At 41.4% G+C, this 18,567-nt stretch overlaps 1 protein-coding gene across 1 annotated transcript; it reads left to right on the top strand.

The window, feature by feature from the left end:
* Positions 1 to 5: 5 nt before the first annotated feature.
* SPICE1 (spindle and centriole associated protein 1) lies at positions 6 to 17,445 on the top strand (the record flags this gene model as incomplete). The annotated part of the gene is made up of 11 exons (XM_009072095.1): positions 6 to 20; positions 343 to 390; positions 3,189 to 3,335; positions 5,259 to 5,335; positions 5,623 to 5,765; positions 5,984 to 6,124; positions 6,903 to 7,168; positions 10,381 to 10,512; positions 11,151 to 11,298; positions 13,517 to 13,741; positions 17,051 to 17,445. Coding segments are annotated over 11 exons (1,737 nt in total), but the record flags the coding sequence as incomplete, so codon positions are not given.
* Between the last annotated feature and the right edge of the window lie 1,122 nt (positions 17,446 to 18,567).

Consider the following 18,567-nt stretch of genomic DNA (forward strand, 5'->3'; position numbering starts at 1 on the left):
TGCCCAGGCGCGACTGGGATGTAAGTGGGAGCCAATCCCCCCGCGGCCCTTCGCTTCGCAGCGCTGGTTTGGGGTCACACGTGCCGTGTGCCCGGCGGGACGTGGCCCCTCTGGGCTTCCCTGTTCCCTCCCGCTCTCGGTGGGGTAGAGCGGGGTCGGTTTTGCTCGGCCGCCTCGCTGGGGGTGGGATGCTTCGTGGAAAAATGCACCGATGAACAGTGTTAGGCTAATGATACTCTGATTCGGAAATTGTTTTGATTTTTTTAAAACGAAACTTGAGAAAAAAAAAAAGTTTGCCCTCAGTTACGGGCTGCTGATGTGTTCCCTGGTTCCTGTTTGCAGAGTACCGTCCATGATTTGACAGTGCACCGTGCCACTCCGGAGGATATCGTAAGTTGATAGCAACCGCCACTCCTGCTCTCTAGCGAGGGCGTTTAGCTGGTTGCCTGGCATAAGTGGATGGGGATATTTTCTGCCAATGTTTCATCTCCCTTTTAAGGCTCTCAGCGTGTTGGCTCTTTTGTGTTAGTTCTTTGTTTATGATACCAAGCATCCCCAGGTCTGGCAGTTGATTTTTTTTGGTTTTCTGTTCCCATTGGGAACCAGAAGCCATAGTTTTTATTTCAATAAACTGTACACCATCATAAAAATGTATGTGCATAAGAGGTCAGTGGATTTGTTGAAGTTTGTTCTCTGCTGGAAGGACTGAAAGATGTAATCTCTTCTGCTATGCCTGCAGTGAGAGGACCAGAGGGAATGGTCATAAGCTGAGATGGGTTAGATGTTAGGAAAAAAAATTTCATTGTTAGAGTGGTCAGGCACTGGAATAGGTTGCCCAGGGAGGTGGTGGAGTTACTATCCCTGGAAATATGAGGCTTCTAGATCTGGTGCTGGAAGATATGGTTAGGGGTTACAGCAGAGTGGCAGGTTAATGGTTGGACTTGATCTTAGAGGTCTTCTCCAACCTTGATGATTCTATGATTCTTTTTATCTGAAGAATCTGAGAATACTCAATTTTCATTTTAAACAATCTAACAGACTTGATCTGTCTTCTCCAACCTTGATGATTCTATGATTCTTTTTATCTGAAGAATCTGAGAATACTCAATTTTCATTTTAAACAATCTAACATGCTTTATTTATACTGGATGATCTGCTCACTGCAAGATATGCATTCCATTTAATTTTTTCTTGGTAGAACTAATTGCCAGGATGGATTAAGCAGTATGAACTATTGTTGCCTATACATGTTGGCAGGGTAGTCAGGACAGATGGTCACAATAATCTGAAGAATCTGAGAATACTCAATTTTCATTTTAAACAATCTAACATGCTTTATTTATACTGGATGATCTGCTCACTGCAAGATATGCATTCCATTTAATTTTTTCTTGGTAGAACTAATTGCCAGGATGGATTAAGCAGTATGAACTATTGTTGCCTATACATGTTGGCAGGGTAGTCAGGACAGATGGTCACAATAGCAGAGAGAGGCTCAATTCCAGAAAAGTTTGGCTTGATGTCTTCCAGAGACTTTACCAAGCACCTCACACATCTAATTTCTTTAATTTGTATTGAAACTATATATATATGTTGTTGTTAGAGGAAGAGAGAGAATATCTCTGGTATCTCTAACTGTTTTGCCAATGGACGGGGGTAACAGAAATGCCCCAGACACCAGTGGAAAGAATAGGCTTATTTTACTACTGGTGATTAAGATGAAACAGGAAAAAGAATAATGCAATTACTTATACCAAAGCCCTAATTCAAGCAGCACAAACAGCAAATAAGATACACAAGGTAATGCACCTAATCGTTACTACTTACAGGAAAGAATAGTAATTAAGAAAGATACATCACCAATTGCCCCAATACTTTATCATCATCCAGATCTGCAGTTGCTGGGGAGCCCCTGGTTGCAGCCAGGATTTGGAGAGCCTTTCCCAGTAATTGGGAAGTCCTGTGCAGTGCATGCACTGGTAGGTGAGGTGTCCATAGTCACTGCAAGAGGGTCCAACTTTTATAGGCCAAATCAGCAGGCTAAAAATAACCTGCATTTGTTGCGGTCTCGTGCAGAAAACATCTGGCCGTTATTCCCCTCCGACCAACCGAGATCATCATCCTGCAGTTGCTGGGGAGCCCCTGGTTGCAGCCAGGATTTGGAGAGCCTTTCCCAGTAATTGGGAAGTCCTGTGCAGTGCATGCACTGGTAGGTGAGGTGTCCATAGTCACTGCAAGAGGGTCCAACTTTTATAGGCCAAATCAGCAGGCTAAAAATAACCTGCATTTGTTGCGGTCTCGTGCAGAAAACATCTGGCCGTTATTCCCCTCCGACCAACCGAGGCCAGGGCTTCAGGATTTGGAGAGCCTTTCCCAGTAATTGGGAAGTCCTGTGCAGTGCATGCACTGGTAGGTGAGGTGTCCATAGTCACTGCAAGAGGGTCCAACTTTTATAGGCCAAATCAGCAGGCTAAAAATAACCTGCATTTGTTGCGGTCTCGTGCAGAAAACATCTGGCCGTTATTCCCCTCCGACCAACCGAGGCCAGGGCTTGGCCAGAGCCCAGGACACAGTTGGTGGGGTTTCCTGAAATACTTTGCAGACAGTTGTATGGCCTTGGATTTTCTTTGGCACAAGATCATGCAAAAGTGACCAGTTTTTAGGTCATCTTGTTTATCCTTAAAAACAGCTAGCATAAGAGGTTTGCTAAATCTGTACCTACTTTTGCAGTTTACCCAACTAGTGCAGAGGGTAGGGTATCAATCACTAGATGGTCAGGATTCATTTGTAAGTCAGCTCTGGCTTGGGCCTAGTGTCTAAGCCTTAGCATTTCACTAACCAACACTGTTAAATGAGAAAAATGCTTTGTGTCTTTTTACGTATGTTAAAGGTGGTAGCCTTTGGGTTTTACAGCTAAGAATACTCTTGCTGCATCAGTGGTGTAGGGCAGATGGAGACTGAGAGACTCTCCCCATTCACCTTTGGAGCTGCTTTAAATTTGTCTGGTACTGATGGTATTTTGTATTTGTGGATGCTTGTGAGGCTGCCATCATTGCTACCGTGAAGTCAACATAAATTATACTCAGTGGACGAATGATAAAATCAAGAGGAGCTTGTTAGCATTACCCTGCACATTTTGCTTTAGATGGTCTCTTGATTTTGAAATGGCTTCTTTTATGTTTGCGTAGCTGCGTCGTCATGAAATACACAAGTCAAAAAACAAATCACTGGCACATCTGGAACTGCAAGAGAAAGCACTGAAAAGAAAATGGAAGAAGCAAAGGCAACTGGATGCTGATTCCTTAGAGAAAAGAAAATTGACTCTGATGTGTGAGGTGGGAGATAAGTCTGCATTTCTAGCCTACTGCAGATGATTTGCAGCAGTATTGGGAAACTGCTCTTGCACATAGGTCAACATTTGCTCCTCTTGTTGGATAACTTGATTTTGTCTATGCATACTCTCTCCTGTGTGCTGCATGCATGCAGTGGGTGGAATAGGCCAGCATACTAACTGATCTGTACAGTTGCAGTCTTGATCCTCATGGCCTGGCTATGCCCTCTGTAATTCTGTAGGCCTCTTTGTGTCTGAACAGGAACTGTTTGTAGTTAAACTCTGTGTTGTGTAAAGGATGTGTATTCTTTGGGTTCTCATTGCTAGCTTGCCTTTTCTTCCTTGTGTCCAGCATTTTCCTTTGATGGAAATGTGTACATTTCTCTTTCTGGGAGGGAAATGCTTGTCTGCCATTGCTTGGTTAAACAGAGAAAATGCAGAGTCAAAGGGGCTGAAAGGGTGAGACAAGAAGTTGGTAAGGAAGACCTTGTCTGGAAGGAAAGTTGACACAACAAAGGTTGAGAAGTCATGGCGGAGAAGCTTATCATCTGAGGATCAAAAAGCTTGTTATACTGGCAATTTGAAGCACTCTGACTGAAAATATATTGTTTAATTTGCTTTTGAATATTGAACTGTAGCAACAAATCTAAGCCTAGTTAACAGAGTAGCTGTCACTGTCTGAAAAGGAATTTTAGTGGCAGAGGTCCTTTTGTTTCACATGGCAAGTGACTACTTGCCATATGTTATGAAAACTAATCTAAAAACATAGTAACTTTCAGCCTCTGCACTTGTACAAGCTGAGAATTGTTCTTGTTGGTAAGGAATGATTACACACAATGTTCGCCTAGCGATAAAGTAAACATGGCCTGGTAGTCCTGTAAATATGCAGTGAATTAGCTATCGAAAACCTCTTCTTCCTTTTGTAAATTTTCAGAAGTTTGCTTCAGATCTCTGAGAACATTCAAGCATAGACAGGAACAAGTGAAAGTACTTAGAAGCAAAGGTCACCACTTAGTTTCCTGATTGACTCCCTTTTCTCTGCAATTGCAGTAGAAATTTTGTGTTAAGGATTTCATGCTAATCAAGCCTCGGACTTCAATTTTGACTTTTGCTACTTTCATACTTTTCTGCCAAGTGCATTTCAGTAGAGTATTCAAAAAGGCTGTGGACTTTTATACAAATTTCCCTAATGTAGTAGCAGGCTAGTTTCATTAAGTCCTTCAGGCAGAAATAAATTATGTGTCACAAAGGTAGATTAGACTACCCTATCTAAGATTTTGCTGGGCTACCTGTTATGTGACTTCATTATTTTGCAGATGTGAAACTCATGTTTAAGAAATGGTCTTCTATATTTGTTGCCATTTCTAATGATAATGCACACATCTTAATTCCTCTTGAGTTGCTTTCCCCTTCATATTTAAGGGATTACTTTTTTCAGTATACTTTGTGTCTCATTCTGATTCAGAGAAAAGATGTTTCCAGATAGGAAGATAAAATGAGATCATGCCAGGCAAGATGAAACCCATCTGGCTGTTGCTGTTTGAAACACTGGCATGATCTTGTGTGTGGAGAAAAGTGAAATAGATGGGGGAGAGTTACCATTTTCCACCTGTCCCTAGCTTAAATCTTGCCAGGTCCTGTTGTTCAGAGTAAGTGGGGGTCTCCCAGTAGAGCACAACCATTGTGAATTGTCTCCTGATGTTGACAGTTGTAGGTATCAGTATTTGTTAGGTACTAATGTCCCCCAAAACATTCCACAAAGAGGTGTGAGCTTAGGCTTTTTTTTCTGCAGAGGTTTAGTTGGTTTGTGTTTTTTTGAAGTGGAGACTGAAACCAAAGTTGGGTTTTATTCTTGGAACAATTCCACAAAATTGATCTCTAACTTCTTCTAAAGCTCCTTTTGTTTTCTTTGTTTTCTCCTGAAAAGGCTCTTAATGAAGAGGAAGTATCAGAAGATGAACACCATAATCCTCCGAATTTTAAATCCAGCAGCGTTTCTGACAGGTCAGTACAAACACATCAGGTTTCCACCTGCTTAACACTGGAAATAGATGGAGTTTAAAGAATGTTGCGTGGGTATAGTTAAGTCAGTTTTTCTGTTTCCCTTTGTTCTCCTTTCCTGATCTCAAAAATCTAGGGAAAGGCCTTGTAGTATTCAGAGCAGGAGTGAACATGAGCAGAGAACTCACCTGAGCAGTTACAGATAATTTCAGAAGCTCTTTCTGGACAGGCAGTCTAGAATCATGCTATTGTTCTGTTGCAATTCACTGTTGTGCTTGTTTTGAATGTAGGCTACTTCGGTTGTTGAGAGAAGAAAATTCCTTGGTGAATTCTCAGTTGTGGGCTGAAAAGAATGTGAGGAAAACCATCTTATCACCAGAATCAAATATGCCTTTGACTCCAGCAACTGTTTCTCCATCATTGGATTGTTCAGGTTGGGTTTCCTAAATTGCAGCTTCTCAAGGGTTGTTAGGCTGTTCACAGGATCCTGACTGGAACTCCTTTTCTGTGAAGGGCTAATTTGGTTCAGATGAATTTCCAGACTAAGGAGCTAGCTCTTCTAATAAAATTACTTTGTGACATATGACTATTAAGAATATGCCTGAAATATTTCACACGTGTATTTTTTGTTTTGTTTTGTGTTTAAATCAGCCCTCAATGCTACCAGTGTAGTCAAGAGAACCCAGTCAAGACTTCAGAATGAAGACAAAGAAGACACTGAAGACTTCACTTACATTTTGAGACAAGTGCTGAACCCAAAATCAAGGAAACAAAGGGAAATCGAAGCAAAGAGTTTAGTACTTTTAAAAATAATATAGCTCCCTTTGAGCAAGGTCCTTAATGTCATAAGAAAGTGTAGGCTGGAAGGGATCTTTGGAAGTCATCACAGCAGTAGCTCCAAAGTTTGATGGGGGCTGGGCCTTGAGTCTTGAGCTTATCTAAGGATGAATGTTCTACAGCCCCTTGTGTAGTGTATTCCTCTGTGTTCTGTGTGTTCCTTGGCAAAGCCAAGTCCATAGGAATCTGAGCACCATAAATATGGCCCTTTGATGCTACCAGTTACCTTGCTGGTTGTGGATTTCTTTCCTGTGCAGGGCTTTTCTGTTTCTGATGCATCTTTGTATTCTGTGCTACACAGACCTATGATGCATTTCAGTCCCCATATTCTACACATTTGTATGTGGGGACTGACACCAGATACAAGCTGCAACATGAAAGGATTGTTGTATAGGAGTTGCTTACTGAATATGAGAGAAAGCAACTTGCTGCATATGAGAAACCCAAACTGTTTCCATGTTTTTAACAGAGAAGGAGAAAAGTATAAACATCTATCTAAGATAAAAGCGCCAGTCACACTTGAGAGGTACTAATGTGATGGCATAAAAATGTGGGTTTTGGTGATCTGAAAAATGGAATGACTGGGGCCATTCTTTGATGATCCATTTCAGCTCAGGGTGAGAGAGGGCCTTTTCTTTGATTTACTTTAATAAGCAATGTAATTTCATTGGTACTGCAAAGCTTTCTATACAATCTGAAATTCCAATGACGCTTTTTTTTTCTTCCCTGTCAGTGAAAAGAAAGCAAGCCACACAGGACTCTGCAAGTCAGAGGGGAGATGATTCTTCAACTAATTTAATCCCCAGTGACCTTCAGAGGGACAACAAATCCAGCTTAGATGTTCTCAACCACATGATACATGAAGTGGAGCATGAATTGGAGGAATATGAGCGACGTACAGGTTGTGAGGTTCAAAAAAAAGGGAGACATGAAGGCCTCTCTGGGTTTACACTGTCACTGGTGAATGCCCTCTGTCGCTTGATGCGCTGCCTCAAAAAGGTGAGAAGGCCTAGAATTGCTGTTGAGCAGTGCACTGCTACATGTCATTCTTGCTTTATGGAATTCCATTGAGAAGATCACCTATAAGCCATGTAGAACTTCTTTTTGAAAAGGAAAAAGTGTGGTTTATTTCTTCTGTAACCCAGAGCTATCTACATGCAGCAGTGTCTCGCAGGTTCAGTTGGCCTGTGTCACATTTTAAACCAGATGGTGACAGTTCCTGCACACTTAATAGGTGCAGTAGAATATGATGCCTAAGTACCTATCTCATAGCTAAGGTAATAGATCTCTAAGCAATGTGGAACTGTCTTATTCTGGTTCCTTTTCAGAGTGTATAATAATTGGGGGGAGCCCACCTTATTTTAAAAAAATTTTTCCTTTCTTTTTATTCCTTGTATTACTCTGTATTTAATCTATATGGAAGAATTTAGTCCTGTCTTGGAAGCAAATGGTAAATAATCAATCCAAGAGTGAAATGCAACTACCATCAGAAGATGGACTTTGGCAAAAAAAGTCTTATATTTTAAAAGAAGTTAATAATGCTTGTTCTTTGTTAAAACTGTTATACCAAAGCAGGGAATTAAAGTTGGTTCTTTTGCAGTTATAAGGAAGGATCTTCTTGGAATTCCAATAGAATGTTTTCAGTTTATTAGGAATACATCAATTTAATAGCATCAAATTTGTGTTATGATTGCAATTATAACCCTATTTAGATTCTTTAATTTGTTTTCCACGGAGATGAGTTATTTCTGGGCCACAGACTTCCTCCAAAACTGCTCCTGGATTTTTCATCACTTCTTGTGTTATCATTCCCTCCTTCCAGGAGTTGATTATTGATCATAGAATTATCTGCAACTTTCATAAGTTTACTACCTGAATTCATAAGTAGCAGTATGAAGAAGTCACTTAAGCTACAAAATGTGGTTACTTGTATTCAGATTTGCTGGAGATAGTGTGTGTTCAGAAAGTGACTTTTCCGCTTTTCATGGAGCTTTAATTAGAATTTGACAATGTGCTGGGAAGAAGCTCAGCTTGTCTCAAGTATTTCCTGAAATCTGGTCCCTGTCGTGCTAGGAGTAAATCAAGTGTCCGTGTCCACCATCTGTCTTGTACAGCCAGGAGAGTTAGCAGACTTCCAATGCCTGCATTGTAGCTGGCAATGGATTTCAGGAAAATGACTTTGAGAGGGTATTAAAAAAGCCTCTGATTTTAGTTAAATAGCCAATCTTCAAGGCCTTCCAAAGCTTTTGAGAGATTCCCCTTCTCTTCTGGGGAGCAAATAATATTTTCCAGTTTTGCTGCAGGAAAACTGAATGCAGAAGGATTGCAATGAAGGATGTTGCTTAATTTAGTTTCAAAAATTATGTCTAAAAAATAGGAAGAGAAACTTGAATTCCTGAATCTTTCATACAAGTGTTTTTATTAAGTGATTAAAAAAACCAATCCCTACAAGAAGATAGTGAATACAGAAGAGGCTAGAGAAAAGGGGCAAAGAAGCTTCTGAAATGTTTGCAAAAGTGTATGAAATTCTTAAGGGGAAGTAGATAAACGTGTCTTGGTTTCTGAGTTATTTTTAATATCATCCAAATGTTAGAATTAATCATTCCTTTCCCACCCCTGTTCTGGTTAAGAATGCTATTTCTTTGCCAGACTCACAGAGCAAAACATCATACTCCCTGAATCTGTGTTTCTATGTTCTCTCTCTGCTGCTACATGTCCTGGTGCAGTCTTAAAGCTTATGTCATTACAGCTATACCTGGCAGTTGGCTGGAATGAAGATAATTCTTTAAAGGTACACCAGACCTAAATCCTACCTGGTGGTAGTAATGGGTGTATACAACTGTTAACCCTGATGTTTTCCCCATGCATAAATGTAAGACACACCTGCTTGCAAGTTTGTCCTCCAAGACTAGGTTAGTGCTAGGTAGGATGAGCAGATACAGTAGCTCATCCGGATGATCTAAGGCATCAGTAGTCTTCATCACTGCTACTAGGCTAAAAGTGCTTATTTTGTGCTGTCTTTGGTTTCTAAGAAGGTAGGTCCATGTGTAGGGTTTTCTCATTTTCTGAGCTAGCCTGCTTCACTTTGGTCAGTGCAAAACCCCTATTCTCTCTGGCTGGAAGTGAAACAAAAAATGGATGGCTTGTCTCTGATACGCTTACGGGAGGTGTGTCTGCCTGTCTTTGTGTCCAGTGACAGTATCTGTGATTCATTCCAAATAATATTCATTAATTATTTTTATGTGATTGCAGAGCTGTTTTGTCTAAATCCTTTGTTCTTCACTTCTGGACCCAATGCCAGCCGAAAATAATTCATGATATGTGATAGGCAGCTCATGTTCCCATTTTGTCTGGCTGCAAAAAAAAGTACCCCAGTTGCTTCTCAGGGTCTCTCATGTTTTGGAGATGGGACATATTTCTCTTATTCAGGGATTCCTTTGAGTAAATGCAGGCATCTGTCTGGGGAAGGGCTCCAGCTGCTAATTCTGACATGTTTATGTCACTTAGTAACCTCTTTTATTTAAAGTGTTCCAAAAAGTGGCAGTCGTGTTTTATTTACCCGTTAGAAGTGGAAAGGACTCTTTCGTGCAGGAAACCTGACTACTGCAGTGCTCTGTCTTAAAATGATAGACTGATAATATCTTTTCAAGGCAAGAAGTTCTTTACAGTAAGGTTGTTTGCCTCATGCTCAAGTAGATTTCTTAACCCACAAACTTTTTTGTCTTTAAGAAAAATGAAAATAATTGAAACCCTCTAGAACTTTTCCTCTCCCTGACAGAAAAGATTAAAAAGCAAGTACTTTCTCCTTTATTTAGTCAAGTTTGTCTTCATTAATGAATTAAGGAAACTAAAGCACAGGCACGCGTAGTATAGGATACTGACAAATATCAGCATACCTGGAATTATTTGGTTACTGCATGAAGATTCAGTGACTTAAACTGTATCTGTGCAAAGAGACAGTGCTTGCAGTTACAGACTGTAAAAGTTGTAAAGGTGGAAGAACAAGGATGTATAGGATTCCTTACAGTGTTCTGGAGTAACGAACAGTAAGGTCTCTGACAGTCCTGAAGCTGTGACAATTGGGTTTTGTCATGAAAGTAATTTAGCAATAGTGGAAAGACCTGTTACAGTATAGTGTCATATTGACTCATTCCTGTTTCCAAAGTCTGTACTGACTTATAGTAGGTTTCTAACTTTTTCTCCCTCTTCAGAGTGAGATGCAGCTGTGTGAGAAAGAGGTGCTGAGGCAGCAGCAGGAGGAGATGTTGAATGAACACCGAGAACTGATTGATGCTCTGACTGCGGAAGTACTTCTACTGAGGGAAGAAAACGTTACTATGCAGGTACTGAGCCCCCCTTGCCCCTTACCCTTCAGGATGACCTGTTAGAATACTGAGTTCTGTTGCAAATATGGGTGAAGATGCATTGTCTCATGTTGTAGAGATTTAACAATCAGAAAAAAAGATAAAATTGAATAAGGAGTCTGAGAATTATAATAGTAGGTGTGGGTAAGGAATGTTTAGAAAATCCTTAGCTTATTTAACTTCAAAGCCTGAGAAAGTGCTAGTTCTGTGAAACTGAGCTTTATTTTTATCAATCTAAAAGTTGAAACATCTTCCTTCACACTTCTATACTGTTGACACTACTGGAGCAACAGGGTAGACTTAGTTGTACTACTGCATTTTCTTTTTTGTTTTTTTTCTTAGTTTACAGTGGAGATAAATTTAATCAATGACTGCATTTGGGAATGGAGCCGTTAAGCAACTGTAGAGAGGAAGTGGTATCAAGAGTTAGGAAAAGGGAAAACAAATAATTTATAAATGAGAAACATGGAGACACTAATAATTCAATGGAATCCTACAGAATAATGCAGTGGTATTAAGAGGCCACATTTCTTCTCAGAGCTGCTTGTGATATGTAATTTCTGATTCATATTTCTAGAATACAAATTTCTATATCTCTTTTTTCATTCCTCCTTTAGAAGAAGCTTCAGCAGTACATGACAGTAACAAATGAACAGCTGATGTCTCTCACACAAGCATTTAAAGGCTTCCATTTGGTAGAACCTGAAAGAGAACAAAGTCCAAAACATTTTGAAATTGCAAGCAAAGGTCCAGCAAATGGCCAAGGTGTGTATATGCATGTGTGAAGGATGAAGTGGGAGTTGTGGCTGGTTTATCCTTGTGGAAAATCTGGTATTTAATAGGTGTCTGCTTGCATAAATACCTCTTGCATGAGCATGAATCGCACTTCTGTAAATTCATATGCCATGGGTTCTGCTGTGAGCATAAGTACAAAAGGAGGGAAATAGTCTTCCCCCATTAAGATGGCTTACAAAGTAAGTTTTATTCTGAGCGTCCTAAAAAAAGCCACAGAAAACTAAGGAAACCAAACCCAATGGAATCAGGGTCTCACCTTTGTGTTGCTGAGGCAGCCTGGCAGTATGAGATTGATTCTTGCATAAGACACTGGAGGTCGCTGCTGACCAGAAGAGCAGCTGCTGAGGCTCAGAAACTAACCAAGCAGAGGTCTATTTCTTGGTATTTATGACTTTGTATGACATGTGAGTGAGAAAGGCTAAGCTAAGCCAGGCCAGTAGCATTGATGGCCAAACTAACCAAACATAATTCACCTTGTACTTTTAACCTTCTTTCACCATGGAGTTTTCTCCCAGCTGTCTTTCCTGATTGGTTGTTTAAATGTATTGGGTTTGCTCTCAAGGTCAGTAACTCCTTGTGAATCCTGAGATTCCTTGGAGCTATTTGTATTCCATAGTTAAATGTTGTTTTTGTGGATGTTTTTGTGGTTAAATATTTTCTTCCTTGAGGAAATTTCTTCTCAGGAAGAAGCCACATCCCAGGCCCCCTTTTTTTTTTTTTTTTGTGGTAGACCCAGGCTTTGTAAAAGCAAACAAAAAGAAATCACACCCCAGAATATAAATGCAAATGGTCAGAAAAACATCCCTCAAAGAAAAAGCAACAAAAGCTAACCAACCAACCAACCAACCGAAAAAAACCACCCCAAAACAAACCCCTCAAAAAACCACAAAACACAAACTCCCCTCCACCCCCAAACAAACAAATAGCCAAAACCACACAACTTAGAAAACCCAACCAAACCCCCAAGCCTTCTGCAGGGCTGGAATTTTCAAATCTTTTTTCCTTACTGGTTTCTCTTCTCAGGAAAAAGTATCTTCCTGAGAGAAAAGCTCCCTAAAGTTACAAACCTATTTCTTCCCCCTCCTCCTCCTTCAGAAGGACATCTCTTGTACCCTTAAGGCATCTGTCTGGATGTGAAATATTTGAGCTAGCTAGTTTTGGCACAGAAAACATGTGTAAGCTAACACAGGGCTTCCCTGGAGAGAGGAAGTGAGGGTGAGAGGGGAGTGGGGGGATACTTCAGAAATGCAGTTCCGTTCAGTGAAGCAGAGCAGGAAGATCTTTCTCATTTCTTGCCAGAGACATTGAATGTGACAGGTTTTACATGTAAATTCTCACTAATGTGACCCACAAGCAGTATTTTATGCAAGCAGCCTCTTCTGACTCTGCCTATGAAAGGTGCTTTTTGTCTTTAGCATTTTGGCATCAGATATGTTCTGCTTAATTTTCCACTAACTTCTCTTTCGGGAGCTAATGTCCTGAACAAAATTGTGAAAGGAGAATGCATAGATAGCATTGATGGAGCAATGGATGTAAGCATAGTAAAATTACTGTGGTCTCACAGCTAGCTACAACTTTGCTTTCGTGCTTTTCATTTTGTGCCTCCTTGGTAGGTTCAAAATAGATGGCAACATAGATACAAACTAGTTATAATTAAATACAGAAGATTAACCTTTTTTATTTTAACTGAAGAGGTGTCTCATCTTAATTAAATCATAAAAAGATCATCAAAGAGCTAGGAAAAGCTTTGAATTGTTTTCTACTCCACCATTGTTGCCATCCAATTTATAATATGGGACATTAGGACAAGTGCATAAATCTGCTTTTCTCAAGAGAATGTCAGCAAATGCAGCTCAAATACCTATTTTTCATGAGACACATATCTCTAAGTCTTGTGCATGAACTACAGACAGATCTTATACAAGTGTCCTGAAATTGTGAGGCTACATGTAAGAGCTCATCTTGCTCTTATGGCCAGTAAAGATTTTGTAATATGCTTGAGTGAAATAATTCTGTATTCTGGGATCAGAAGGAAGTTAGGAGTGTGTGTGTAACATACTCTAGTCTCTTTTCAGATACCTGAGTTGTTACTGAGATTTTTGCTTACATTGCCATTGCACTGAAAATATGTTTTCCTATTTTTGGTTTGTTTGTTTAACTTTTCTCCCTGCTTTGTCTTTTTCTTTAGTAAAACCTGATTTGACCTATTCTGAGCCCAAGACTGATGCAGGCAACAGGGAAAATATGCTCAGATTTCCACAGGAAGAACTTCCTTCCATGTTTCCCCCAGAGCCAGGTGCTTTAGGTGATGTGGGATCTGGTAGAAGCTTACCAGCTCACATCTTCCAGCCAGCTGTGCTGTTGTCACCCCCTCGGCAGAAGAGCAGTCAGCAATTGTCTTCCCTCCGGAACGGTGAGATCTCTCTGGCTGTAATAGTCTTATGAGTATGTATAGTGTATTACTGTTTCAGTGTTGCACTAGCTTTGAAGATGTATTTTCTGTGCAAAATTTTTATTATGTGTGCTTAGACACATTGGCCCTAAAACTGCTACTGCTGCACCCAGATAAACATCTCTTTTTGTACTATGCCTGTTGCAAGATATCCTTTAGACTTTCTGTTCTCCATCTACTGTCTGCAGTCCTGTCAGTGGCAATCCAGACTGACATTGTTATTTTGTACCGATTTTGATCATCACCTCTGTGTCATTGCTGTAGCTCCTTGTCAATGATGTACAGCACATCATTTCAGATTTCCATCTCCTGATGGTATAATCCAGCCTCCACCACCTTTAATGGAGGATCACTGGAGCCTGGAACTTCACTGCTTCTGCAGCAGACAAACCAGGATGTCTGTAGACTGTGTACTCCTGCTTTGAGCCAGTCTTCCCAGCAAAGGACTTTTTAGAAGCTTTGGGAGCAGGTTCCCATAGGGAACATGCCAGGCCCCTGTATAAGCCCATTGTTGAGACGCAGATAATTACATCCATTGATAGCTTGATGGCTGCTGACAGGAAGTAGGGTGTAGTAGTGGAGTTTTGTGGTTTTCCTCCTCCTTTTTTCCCCTTTTCAGCTGTGCTGATTTGAAAGCCTTTTTCAAGTCAGAAAATTAGCCAAAAGTCCTTTTGGTTTTTAGGAAGTTGTCAGGGCAATTGGAAGTTTATATCTAGTTCAGCTGTTTGTGGGCTGTTGTAGTGGGTTGATGCTGGCTGCATCCTGGCACCCACCAAAGCTGCTCTCTCACTCCCCTCTGCAATGGACAGGGGAGAGGAAATACAACAAAAGGCTCATAAGTTGGCAAGGACTAGGAGAGATCACTCACTGAATGCTGTCATGGGCAAAACATACTCAGTTTGGGGAAATTAGGTCATTTTATTTCTAACAAGATCAGAGCAGGATAATGAGAAAATAAAACATACCTTAAAAACATTCCACCTGCCCTCCCTCCTTCCCAGCTGTACCTCCTCCCCAGCAGCTGTGCAGAAAGATGGGGAGTGGGGGTTATGATCAGCTCATCACTTGTTTTTTCTGCCACTGCTCTCAGGGAGTGGAGTCCTTCCCCTGGTCCAGCATGGGGTCTCTCCCACAGGAGACAGCTCTCCATGAATTTCTCCAACATGAGGCCTTCCCACAGGCTACAGTTCTCCACAAACTGCTGCAGTGTGGGTCACTCTCCACGTGCAGTCCAGTCTCTCAGGGACAGCCAGCTCCAGCATGGGTCCCTCACAGGATCACAAGTCCTGCCAGGACCTCTGCTTGGGCATGTGTCTCCTCTCTCCATGAGTCTGCAGGCTCTTGCCAAGAGTCTGCTCCAGCATGGACTTCCAACAGGGTCGCAACCTCCTCTTCAGGAATCCACCTGCTTTGGTGTGGGTCTCCTCTGTGGGCTGCAGGTGGATCTCTGCACCCTGTTAACCTCTGTGGGCTTCAGGGGCACAGCTGCTTCACCACGCTCTACCTGCAGAGAATCCTCAGCTCTAGGGCCTGAAGTACCTCCTCCCCCTCCTCCTCCACTGACCTTGGTGTCTGCACAGTTGGTCCTCTCACATATTCTCATTCCTCTCTTCTTTGGCTGCAATTACTCTGCCCAATAACTTTTTTCCCCCCCTCTTAAGTATGTTATCCCAGAGGCATTACTGCCACCACTGATTGGCTTGGCCTGGCTGCAGTCTATCCTGGAGCTGCTGGCATTGGCTCCTCCAGACATGGAGAAGCTTCTAGCAACTTCTCACAGAAGCTCCCTCTACAGCCCCCCATTACCAAAAATCTGGCCATGCAAACCCACTACAGCTGCTGTGCTGTGAGGAGGTACATAATAAATCTGGAGGAAACGAACGAAAGGTCTCATTCTACAAAGAGAAACATCTTGTTTTAGTCCCATTGAGAACTGTCAAACGTTGTGTGTAATTTGATACAAGAATATAGAACTATCTTCCTAGGCTTCATTACAGAATCACAGAATGGGTAAGGCTGGAAGGGACACAGTGGGTCATCTGGTTTAACCTCTCTGCTCAAGCAGGGTCATCCTGGAGCACATTGCACAGGATTGCATCTCCATGCTTCTTGAATACCTCCACAGCCTCTCTGGGCAATCTGTTCCAGTGTGTGGTAACCTGCACAGTAAAGGTCTTCCTCATATTCAGGTGGAATTTCCCGTACATCACTTTCTACCCATTCTCTCGTGTCCTATTGCTTGGCACCACTGAGAAGAGCCTGGTTCTATCCTCTTGACACCCTCTCTGCAATATTTATAGACATTGATGAGGTCTTCTGTCAGTCATCTCTTCTCAAGACTGAACAGTCCCGACTCCCTTAGCCTTTCCTCATAAGTGAGGTGCTCCAATCCCTTAATCATCTTTGCTGCCTTCCACTAGACCTGCTCCAGGAGCTCCATGTCCCTCTTGTACTGAGGAGCTCAGAACTGGACACAGCACTCCAGGTGTGGCTTACAGTTTAGCTACGTGATAAATATATTGTTACTCATTTAATACTGGTGCTAAATTTTTCAACCAGTGTTAAACTGATGGAATGTTTCTTTATGCTAAATGATTCATAAAACACATTTGAGTGTTATTTTTTTTTAATGTTGTGCTCTGCTCGAGTCAAAAGCTAAAGCTGGGGAAGGAATGGGCTATTTGGTATAAAAAGCATAAAAAAAATTTGGTTTTGATCACAAAAATTCAACTTGAACTTAATGTGTAGCAGCTGACAGTGCTGTAAGTCATTTAGTCGTGTGTGTGTAGTGCATTATCTGTCTGCTGATGATGACCACAAAAAAATACCTAACTGATTTCATTGGCCAGAATGCTTCTGCTTTTTAGGGGCTGAGTAAATAGCTAGTTTATTATTATGCAAAAAGTCTTGTGTTATTTTGTTTTATTTTCTTAAATTGAGTATCAGACCTGAAACGCAGACTTAAAGTATATTAGGGAAGGTAACTGGATTTTGGAAAGTGGAGAACTAAGAAGTAGCATTTTCTGTCAGCTAAGAAATTCAAAACAATTTGTCTTCTCACCGACTTCTCTCTCAGTCTCTAATGAACTCATTTAAACATAAGACTGTTTGCAATAGGAGATATTAAACCTGCTGAGTTCTTGCAGGCTAGATGTTACAGTTCAAGTTCCTACTTGATTATTAGTAGCCTGAAGTGAAAAGTCACTGTTAGTCTCCTCAGTGTGGATCACAGGTCTCTATCCTTAACGTTCCTTTATTTCTTGTTTGTAGTGTTTACAACCATTTCTCAGTGTCCTGAAAACACTGCAAGTGATCCATGCAAGGAGAGGAGCTCACCTTCCTCCCTGAGAACACAGAGCACAACTGAGGAAAATTGTCTCATCTCTCAAAGGCAACCCATTCCTCCTGCAGACGAAGACTTGGAGAGTTCCCATGAGAAAATCAATCTGTCCTGTCCAGTCGACACTAGGAAAAATAGCACAGCTGAGGAGTTATTTCACAGTGGTGATCTGTTGGGACAGATAGCCGAGCTCACAGGGCAGAATGCTCTAATTAAAGCTCAGCTGAGCAAATTCAGAGGCTTCTCTGGAGACAGAAGTGACTGTCTAAATCAACCAGACACAATACAAAATGCAAATCCTACTCCAGAGTCATCACAAGGATAGGTGAGAATGTAACAGAAAAGGAAGGCTGGATGCTTCTGCTCATCTGCTTTCCTATAGTTTACTGTGACAGAAGACTGTGTCCTTCCTGTTGTTAGTCTTTTAATTCGTTTTCTTGGAGACTTGTAATTTTTTTTCATTCCCTAGGCAAATCAACAGTAGTTTCTCATATTTGGTGTCTGTTGTATGTGAGTGCTCAAAACCATGCAGCACATTTATAAGTTTAGGATGAGGTTATGCTGCAAAAAGAGGTGTGGTTGCAACATGATCAGGTGCAGCTTTTGAAGCTTGGATAATATTAACACTGCACCAACCCAAAGGTTCTTGTCAAGCATGTAAAATGCATATTTCAATCCATGTCATACATCTGTTCTCCTACTGTGACCCAAAAGCCCATGAGATTAAAGTTAGAGCAGGTACATCTCTTGCAAACGTGATTATACTTGATTATAATGTATGTGATTGTTGGGTCTGTCTTGCTTCCTGTTCTGTGGTGAAAATCCCCAAATTACTGGGCAAGAGAGAACTTCAAGGCTTCAGCCCATGTAGAAAAACCGTAACATTCAAATAAGCAGTTATTCAGAATGGAGTTAACCTCATAGAAACATCCCTGCCCATTCTACTGTCTTTAGTTTTGTTCCATCACAGTGGCTGATCTGCTGTTCAATTAAAGATTCTAAAGTTTCCTCATGTAAACGTAGGCTGAGAATGTTGTCTCTTTCCACATGTTATTGTATTGTGTTATATTCCAGCATGGCCCCAGCTGCTCCCTGCATAACCCAGTTACTCCCAACATGATCCCAGTTAGCCCTAGCAAACTGGCCATTATCCCAGTCACCCCCAGTTACCCAAATTGTAGACCCAGTCACTCCCAGTTGCACCCAGCATGTTCCCAGTCCCTGCCGCATGGCTCCAGTATCTACCAGTCATTCCCACTATGATCCCTGTCACTTTCAGTCTCGCCCAGTATGATCTCAGTCACACCCACTGGGATCCCAGTCGCCCTCTACATGGTCCCAGTTGCTGCCAATAACCTCCAGTATGGTTTCAGTCAGTCCCGGTATCATCCCAGTCACTCCCAATCTCTCCCAGTATATCCCAGTGGTCCACAGGTTGCTCCCAGTC

This window comes from Acanthisitta chloris, unplaced genomic scaffold, assembly GCF_000695815.1.
Source record: "Acanthisitta chloris isolate BGI_N310 unplaced genomic scaffold, ASM69581v1 scaffold4973, whole genome shotgun sequence".
Lineage (NCBI taxonomy): Eukaryota > Metazoa > Chordata > Aves > Passeriformes > Acanthisittidae > Acanthisitta > Acanthisitta chloris.